This window comes from Aureococcus anophagefferens (assembly GCF_000186865.1).
Source record: "Aureococcus anophagefferens unplaced genomic scaffold AURANscaffold_3, whole genome shotgun sequence".
NCBI lineage: Eukaryota > Pelagophyceae > Pelagomonadales > Pelagomonadaceae > Aureococcus > Aureococcus anophagefferens.
This window is the reverse complement of record NW_008705563.1, coordinates 5,838-14,532: the sequence shown is the minus strand read 5'-3', so window position 1 is coordinate 14,532 and position 8,695 is coordinate 5,838. Positions and strand designations below refer to the sequence as shown.

Here is an 8,695-nt window from a genome sequence, read left to right as displayed (position 1 = left end):
CGTCCGCTCCATGACGGCGCTCACGGGGTTCGCCGCCGCCGCCGTCGCCGCGTTGTGGGGCACCATGCCCGGCAGGGACATCGTCCTTGCTTAGCGCGCCCCGCCTCGATCGATGCCGTATCCTCCCATAAAGGTTTGGCGCGCACCCAACGATTTTTCGTGCCCTCCTTCGAGGCCTCGGGGCTGCCACCACTCCCCGTTCCCACCATGGGCTGGCGGTCGGCGGGGCACGTCGAGTGGATCGCCTGCATCTGCTACGTCGAATGGGTGGGCGTCCCGCGCGCGATTCGTGGGCGCTGGAGACGCCGTCGTCGCCGCATCGCAGGCCCTTGTCCAGATGCACGCCGCCTACCGCGTCATCGGGCCGTCGGCCGCCGGCGACAGACACTTCGGCGTCGTCTTCCAGCGCATCTTCAGCGCGTCGCCCGGCGTCCCCCCCCGCGCGCGACCGGCAAAGGACCGCCCGGCGCCGCAGACGGCGCGAACGACCGGACCCTCGAGGCCTACGCGAAGGCCGGCTACCCGGAGCAGATGAGCCGGGTGCGCCGCGCGCCGCGCGCGCCGCCGCCGGAGGATCCCCGCGCGCAGATCATGCTCGAGCACGGCATCAACTACCTCTGGATCGGCGGCTGGGCGCTGCTCGCGGCGGTCTTCGCGGTCGCGCGTCGCGCCGCGCCCGTTTCCCTTTGAATTCCCACCCGTTCACCGCGACGCGCCTAGTGCCCGGCGCGGACGTCCTGGCTCCTGGGCCTGCCGCCCTTCCTCTTCCAGTGGGGCTACTTCTTCGCCATCGACTGCGCGAGCGCCGCGCTCGGCGCGCGCCGGCGCGGAACGTCCGAGGCTTGCACGCGCGCGCGCGCGCGGGCGGGCGTGCTCGCCGAGCAGCGAGATCGTCCGTCCCAAGCGTGGGCCGCACGCGGGCGGGCGAGGGCCGGGCGGCGCGGACGCCGCGCCGTCCCGCAGGCGACCACTGGGGCGAGCTCCAGTCCGTCGTCATCTCCGCGGCGCTCATCGCGTCGGCCTTCGTCGTCGACGGGCGCTACAACATCGACCGCCTCGAGCTCGCGGCCACGGTCCTCATCCCCGTGGGCCTCCTCGGGAGCTGCGTCGCGAAGCAGGCAACTGGACCGGCGTGAGGGACGACGCCCGTCCCCGCCCCGGCGCAACGCCCCCCGCGCAGGCGACGAAGCTCTACCGACACCTCACGTTCTGAGCGCGCGGCCGCGACGCGCGCGCGACCTCGACCCCCGGCCGTCTGGGTAAAGATCGGCTCGACTTCAAGGAAATCCTCATCGGCGCGGCCGCAAAACGCACGACTTTTTACGTCCGGTGGGCAGCCGAGACATCAAAACTTAAACACAGCCTGCGTCGCTCTCGCAGAACGTCGTCGTTGTCGGCCCGCCCCATGATGGTCCCGCCCCCGGCCGGTCGCCCCGGCGACGCCGCCCGGGGCTCGGGCGGCTGCGCGAGCAGCACGGGCGCCCCGCCCGCTCCATCCGGCGCCAAGGCGGGCCACGACGACGCCCGGGCGTTCTTGATGACGCTGGCCCGCGTGCTCGAGCCCGACGAGCAGGCCAAGGCGTCGGCCCGGGCGCTCATGAGCGCCCACGGCGCGGCGCCGACGCAAAAGCGCGACCTCGAGCGCCTCCTGAACGCGTGCGGCCGCGCGCTCGCGTTGGACCCGTCGTCGGCCGTCGCGCTCGCGCGCCGTTCCTGGGCGCGCAACGCGCAGCGCCAGGGGGCGTTGGCCCTCGCCGACGCCAAGCTCGCGCTCACCGTGCTCCGGTCCGGCGACAGGCCGCTCGCCGCGCGGATCCACGCGAACGCGGGGTTGGCGCACCTCCAGCTCGGCGACTGGGCGGCGGCCGAGGCGTCCTACGGTGCGGCGCGGGCCGCGGGCGGCGCGGCGACGGCGGCGCTCGCGTCGAAGATGATCGCCCGCGCCCGCGAGCTCTCGGCCGCCGACATCCTCGCGAAGACGGCCAAGGTCGCCGGCGCCGCGAAGGCCGCGCCGCCGCCGGCGTCCCCGCGCAAGGCGGCCCTCGTCGTCGACGTGCGGTCGCCGGAGCGCGAGCCCCGCGAGGTCACGCCGACGCCGTCCGTCGCGGGCTCGCCGACGGCCGCCGGCGACGCCCGCCGCGCGCCGCCGCCCGCGCCGCCGATGGCGTCGCCCGCGGGCGTCGAGGACCTCCGCCCCTACTCGGCGGCCTTCGGCATGAAGCGCCACCGCGACGGACCCAGCGACCTCCCGCTCAAAAAGCGGGCCATGGCCCAGTAGGCGCCACCCTTGTAAGTAAGTGCCCCCTCCTCCTAGATGACTGCCGCCGGGCTCGTCGTCCGTAGGCTCCACCCTTGTAAGTAAGCCCCCCCCCCTCCCGACTGGCGCCTAGATGAAGCCGCCGCCGGGCCCGTCGTCGAGCCCCGGGACGCGCATGTGGTCGAAGTCGGGCTCGCCCGGGCCCGGGCGGCGGCGCCCCCGGCCCCCGCCCGGGGGCGCGCCGCCGGGGAAGCCCGGCCCGAGGGGCCCGACGGGGTCGAACCGCGGCTGGAAGCGGCCCGCGGTGAGCGGGTCGAAGCCGCCGAAGGCCGGGTGGCCCGGCCCGACGAGCAGGCGCCGGCCGTCGTCGCGGAGCGGGTCGCCGAAGGGCTGGGGCCGGCGCGGCGCCGCGGGCGGGAAGCCGGGCCCGACGGCCGGCGCCGCGGGCCGCGGCGGCGCGCGCGGCGCCGGCGCCGCCGGCGCCGGCGCGGCCGCGGCCGCGCGGAGCCGGGGGAGGACGGTGCCCGCGACGTACGCCGCGAGGGCCTCGAAGGCCGCGAGGGGCGGGGGCCCGCTCGCGGGCGCGCCGCCGTCGGCGACGGCGACGCCGTCGGCGTGCACCACGCCGCGCGTCGGCGACGCGAGCGAGATCTGGAGCTCGCCGCCGGCGGGCGCCGCGGCGAACTCGAGCGCGTCCGCGCCGCCGCGGTAGCGGAAGCCCGCGCCGCCGCCCTCGCGGCGCCAGCCCCGGGGCAGGCACGCGTCCCGGGGCAGCGCCCGCGCCGCGGGCGCGAAGCCGCCGACGGCCGCGGCCGTCGACGCGACGCCGACGCACGACAGCTCGGGCGCGGCCGCGAGGAGCAGCGCGTGCACCGCGCAGGCCGCGGCCTCGAAGTTCGTCGCCGGCCGGTGCGCCGCGTCGCAGGCGTCCAGGGACCGCGCGAGGAGGCTGCGCGCGTCGAGGGCGAGGGCCGCCGCCGGTGTTGGTGTCGGGGCGCCGAGGGCGGCGCGGCGCGCGTCGACGGCGGACCGCAGCTCGGCGAGGGCGGCCTCGACGCCGGACCGCACGAAGGACCCGGCGGGCAGGCGATTGACGGCGACGGCGAGCGACGCGAGCTGCTCCTCGGCGGCGTCGCAGTCGTTTGGGTTGTGGAGCTGGGCCATAGCTTCTGTGATCTGCTGCGGTTCATGTGAACACCCTAATGGTGCGGCCACTAGACGTCCGCGCCTCCAGCGCGCACGGACGCGCGCGTCGAGCGGCCCGAGAGCGGTTGGCGCTGTCGACTGCTACCTCTAGGAGGGCCGGAAACGCTCTTCTTTGTTTCGTAGACCCGACTTCGCGCGCGCACGCGTCGGTCGACAAAGTGGCGGAATCGGCCGAGCCAGCCGTGCCCCGGCGGATCAGCGTTTGAATAGCTTCTTTTGCGACTGGAGGCTCGTCATGGTGGTGCGAGTCGATGGTGCGACGCACTCTTTGTGGTTCGTCGACTTTTGGGCGACTCGCGAATGTCCGCCGGGCGCCGAAGCGCTTCGACCGAAAACGCGAGCCGCGGTGCGCCTGTGGGCGCTGGCGGCGGTCTGGCTGTCGTCGAAGGCGTGGACCATATGTTACGAGCGGGCGAAGGCGTCGGAGTCGCCCCGGGTTGCGAAATCGGCGTGCGAGAGGTTGTTCTGGTCAAAAGTGGCCTCAAATAGCCCGAAAACGAATGATTTCGGCGCCAAACGCAGCGTTTCGCGTCGACCGATCACCGTCGCTGTGTTCCGCCGGGCGGTTCGACATCATAGAGCTCCTGCACGGCGATCTACACCGTCTCCGACGCCCACAAGGTGCCCGACACTCGCCGAAAGCGTCTCGGCCGAGAAGCGGCGAATGGTCTCCGCGGCCTGTTTCGACCGCGTCCGGGCCTCGGTCGAGGTTTGTGCGACCTGCCCGTCCGTCGACGGTCCCGACCGCAGCCGCGGGCGGCTTGATCGCCGCAGAGAGCGCCTTGGAGCGCCTCCAGGGGCTCAAAATAGCTCATTTTTACCTAAAAGCACTCCCATAAGGCTCTCTAGAGCTTACCCACGCAAGTTCCTGCTTAAGCGTGAACGAAACCGACGCGGGCGGCTCTCAGGAAAGCACGGGCGGCCCGCGGAGGCTGGCTACAGAGCCTGCAGGAGCAAATTGTTCCCGTTCACGTCCCACTCCTCGAGACAGATCGGGCACCGCCCTCCAAACCGCGCCGACGTCGGCTCGGGCTCTGGGTTCGCCTCGCGCCGCAGACGCGCCGCCTCGTGTTCCGCCGTGATGCGCGCGCGGACCTCGTCGGCGTGCGACCGCGGCGCGGGGCCGTAGAATACGTCCCGCGGCGGCGACGGCGCGCGCGTCGGCGCTTCCGCCCGCGCCGCCTCCGCGGCCTGGATCTTCTTGCAGACCTTCCGGTGGCCCCGGTCGCGCCAGTCGATGCGTTGGCAGTCCGTCGAACAGTACGCCGTCGTGCCGCACCCTTTACAGGGCCGAGCATCCTTCTTCCCGCAAATCGTGCATATGTTGAGCGCCAGCTTCGTACGGGTTTTTCGCGCCTCGTACTCTCGCTTCTTCTTGATCAGTTCCGGGTCCATGATCTCTTCCCACGCTCGTCGCCGACGCTCCTATTCAACCACCTCACTCGTACGGGCCGAGGCGCCGACGCCCCCGCCGTCGCCGCCGCGGGACGTGTTCTACGGCCCCGCGCCGCGGTCGGACGCCGACGAGGTCCGCGCGCGCATCGCGGCGGAGCACGAGGCGGCGCGTCTGCGGCGCGAGGCGAACCCGGAGCGGGAGCCGCTGTCGGCACGGCTCGGGTCGCGGTGCCCGATCTGTCTCGAGGAGTGGGACGTGAATGCGACGAACGTGTTTCGCGTCTGTTGCTGCCGAAGGGTCTGCCGATCGTGCAGCGACAAGATCGGAAGTGCGTGTCCCCTCTGTCGTGTACCGCGCGCAGAAGGCCATGCGGAACACCTCGCGCGTCTTCGCCGCCATGTGGAGAACGAGGTGCCGGAAGCGATTTCGTTTTTGGGAGGTGTGTACCGCAACGGTTACTTCGGCGTCGTGAAATCCGAAAAGAAAGCCGCGAAAATTTACCGGCGCGCCGTGGAGCTCGGCGACGTGGGTGCAATGAGAATCCTTGGAACATTGTACCAGAATGGAAGCGGCGTCAAGCTGGACAAGAAAAAGGCGGAGCGGCTGTATCGTATGGCCGCAGATCGCGTACCGCGAAGGTCGGTTGGGCCTCGTGAAATCCGATAAGAAAGCCGCGAAGATTTGGAAGCGCGCCGTGGAGCTCGGAAGCGTGGAGGCGATGGTATTTCTTGGGGAATTGTACGAGCATGGAAATGGCGTCAAGCTGGACAAGAAGAAGGCGGAGCGGCTGTGGCGCATGGCCGCGGACCGGGGCAACGCGACCGCGCAATGCAATTTAGGGGTTTTACTTCACTCTGAGGAGAAATTTGAAGAGGCGTTCCGGTACTTTGCGCTCGCGGCGGATCAAGGCTTGACCGCTGGAGAGCTCAACCTTGGCATTTGTTACCACGATGGCAAAGGCACGGAAGTCGACCTCGGCAAAGCCAGATACTGGATCGAGCGCGCCGCTGCCAAGGGCGACGAGAACTCTATCAAGGCCCTCGCGCGCCTCGACGCGCGAGTATAATAGCCTAATTTATCTTTACGCCGCGGCTTCGCCCGAGCCCGAGATGCTGCGCTTGCGCGCGGGCGAGTCGCGCTTGGCCTCGGCGTCGTCGTCGCCGCGTTCCTCTCCGCGCCGACCTTCGCGGTCTGGACTCTGGCGTTCTTGGATGCGGAGCCTGCCCGGCGCAAGGACGACGACGCCGAGGGGTGCATGGAGTGTGAGATTAGGGGGATGCTCTAGGGGTGGGCTTAGCCCGGGGTAAGAATCTACTAAGATTTTGAGCGATTTTGCCCGAGCCCCGAGTGACGATAGACAGTGAGGTGGTTGAATAGGAGCGTCGGCGACGAGCGTGGGAAGAGATCATGGACCCGGAACTGATCAAGAAGAAGCGAGAGTACGAGGCGCGAAAAACTCGTACAAAGCTGGCTCTCAACATATGCACGATTTGCGGGAAGAAGGATGCCCGGCCCTGTAAAGGCTGCGGAACTACAGCTTACTGTTCGACGGACTGTCAACGCATCGACTGGCGCGACCGGGGCCACCGGAAGGTCTGCAAGAACATCCAGGCCGCGGCGGCGGCGCGGGCCGAGGCGCCGACGCCCCCACCGTCGCCGCCGCGCGAGGTGTTCTACGGCCCCGCGCCGCGGTCGCACGCCGACGAGGTCCGCGCGCGCATCGCGGCGGAGCACGAGGCGGCGCGTCTGCGGCGCGAGGCGAACCCGGAGCGGGAGCCGCTGTCGGCACGGCTCGGGTCGCGGTGCCCGATCTGTCTCGATGAGTGGGACGTGAATGCGACGAACGTGTTTCGCGTCTGTTGCTGCCGAAGGGTCTGCCGATCGTGCAGCGACAAGATCGGAAGTGCGTGTCCCCTCTGTCGTGTACCGCGCGCAGAAGGCCATGCGGAACACCTCGCGCGTCTTCGCCGCCATGTGGAGAACGAGGTGCCGGAAGCGATTTCGTTTTTGGGAGGTGTGTACCGCAACGGTTACTTCGGCGTCGTGAAATCCGAAAAGAAAGCCGCGAAAATTTACCGGCGCGCCGTGGAGCTCGGCGACGTGGGTGCAATGAGAATCCTTGGAACATTGTACCAGAATGGAAGCGGCGTCAAGCTGGACAAGAAAAAGGCGGAGCGGCTGTATCGTATGGCCGCAGATCGCGGCGACGCGCTCGCGCAATACAATTTAGGGGCTCTCCTTTATTCTGAGCAGAAATTTGAAGATGCGTTCCGGTACTCTGTGCTCGCGGCGGATCAAGGCTTCGCCGAAGCAGAGAACAACCTTGGCGTGTTTTACAGGGACGGACGAGGCACGGAAGTCGACCTCGGCAAAGCCAGGTACTGGTTCGAGCGCGCCGCTGCCAAGGGCTACGAGAAAGCTATAGAGTGCCTCGCGCGCCTCGACCGCACCAGTATAGCCTAAGTCTCCACGCCGCGTCGTCGCCCGAGCCCAAGATGCTGCGCTTGCGCGCGGGCGAGTCGCGCTTGGCCTCGGCGTCGTCGTCGCCGCGTTCCTCTCCGCGCCGACCTTCGCGGTCTAGTGCGTGGCGTTCTTGAACGCGAAGCCCGCGTGGCGCGAGACCGACCACGCCGCCGAGGGGTGCATGGAGAACGACATGAGCGCGATGCTCTAGGGGTGGGCTAGCCCTGGCCAGGTATTCAGCGATTTTGCCTGAGCCGAGGGACGATAGACGAGTGAGGTGGTTGAATAGGGAGCGTCGGCGACGAGCGTGGGAAGAGATCATGGACCCGGAACTGATCAAGAAGAAGCGAGAGTACGAGGCGCGAAAAACTCGTACAAAGCTGGCGCTCAACATATGCACGATTTGCGGGAAGAAGGATGCTCGGCCCTGTAAAGGCTGCGGCACGACGGCGTACTGTTCGACGGACTGCCAACGCATCGACTGGCGCGACCGGGGCCACCGGAAGGTCTGCAAGAACATCCAGGCCGCGGAGGCGGCGCGGGCCGAAGCGCCGACGCGCGCGCCGTCGCCGCCGCGGGACGTGTTCTACGGCCCCGCGCCGCGGTCGCACGCCGACGAGGTCCGCGCGCGCATCGCGGCGGAGCACGAGGCGGCCCGCGTGCGGCGCGCGGCGAACCCTCAGCGGGAGCCGACGTCGGCGCGGTACGGGTCGCGGTGCCCGATCTGCCTCGAGGAGTGGGACATGAATGCGCCGAGCGTGCTTCGCCTCTGTTGCTGCCGGAGGATCTGCCATTCGTGCGCGGAAAAGATCGGCATCGGCGCGTGTCCCCTCTGTCGTGTACCGTGCGCAGAAGACGATGCGGAAAACCTCGCGCGTCTTCGTCGCCATGTGGAGAACGAGGTGCCGGAAGCGATTTCGTTTTTGGGAAATGCGTACCACCTCGGTCGGTTGGGCCTCGTGAAATCCGATAAGAAAGCCGCGAAGATTTGGAAGCGAGCCGTGGAGCTCGAGAACGTGCAAGCAATGACAAATCTTGGGACATTGCACAATCTTGGAAGTGGCGTCAAGCTGGACAAGAAGAAGGCGGAGGAGCTGTTTCGCACGGCCGCAGACCGGGGCTCCGCGGTCGCGCAAACCAAACTCAGCGTATTACTTTACCATGAGCAGAAAATTGAAGAGGCGTTCCGGTACCTCACGCTCGCGGCGAATCAAGGCTGTACGAATGGGGAGTTTGGCCTTGGCATTTGTTACAGGAACGGAGAAGGCACGGAAGTCGACCTCGGCAAAGCCAGGTACTGGTTCGAGCGCGCCGCTGCCAAGGGCGACGAGAAAGCTATAGAGAACCTCGCGCGCCTCGACGCGCAAGTATAG

General features: G+C 68.9%; 2 protein-coding genes across 2 annotated transcripts; one reads left to right on the top strand and one right to left on the bottom strand.

Annotated features, from left to right (window-relative positions):
- Positions 1-2,386: 2,386 nt before the first annotated feature.
- Positions 2,387-3,421, bottom strand: AURANDRAFT_61495 (hypothetical protein; the record flags this gene model as incomplete). The annotated part of the gene is made up of 1 exon (XM_009035329.1): positions 2,387-3,421. One exon carries the CDS (start codon positions 3,419-3,421, stop codon positions 2,387-2,389), a length of 1,035 nt encoding a protein of 344 aa, XP_009033577.1.
- Positions 3,422-5,421: 2,000 nt separating this feature from the next.
- On the top strand, positions 5,422-8,695 carry AURANDRAFT_20969 (hypothetical protein; the record flags this gene model as incomplete). The annotated part of the gene is made up of 3 exons (XM_009035870.1): positions 5,422-5,800; positions 6,874-7,217; positions 8,489-8,695. The coding sequence occupies 3 exons, from the start codon at positions 5,422-5,424 to the stop codon at positions 8,693-8,695; spliced, it is 930 nt and encodes a 309-aa protein (XP_009034118.1).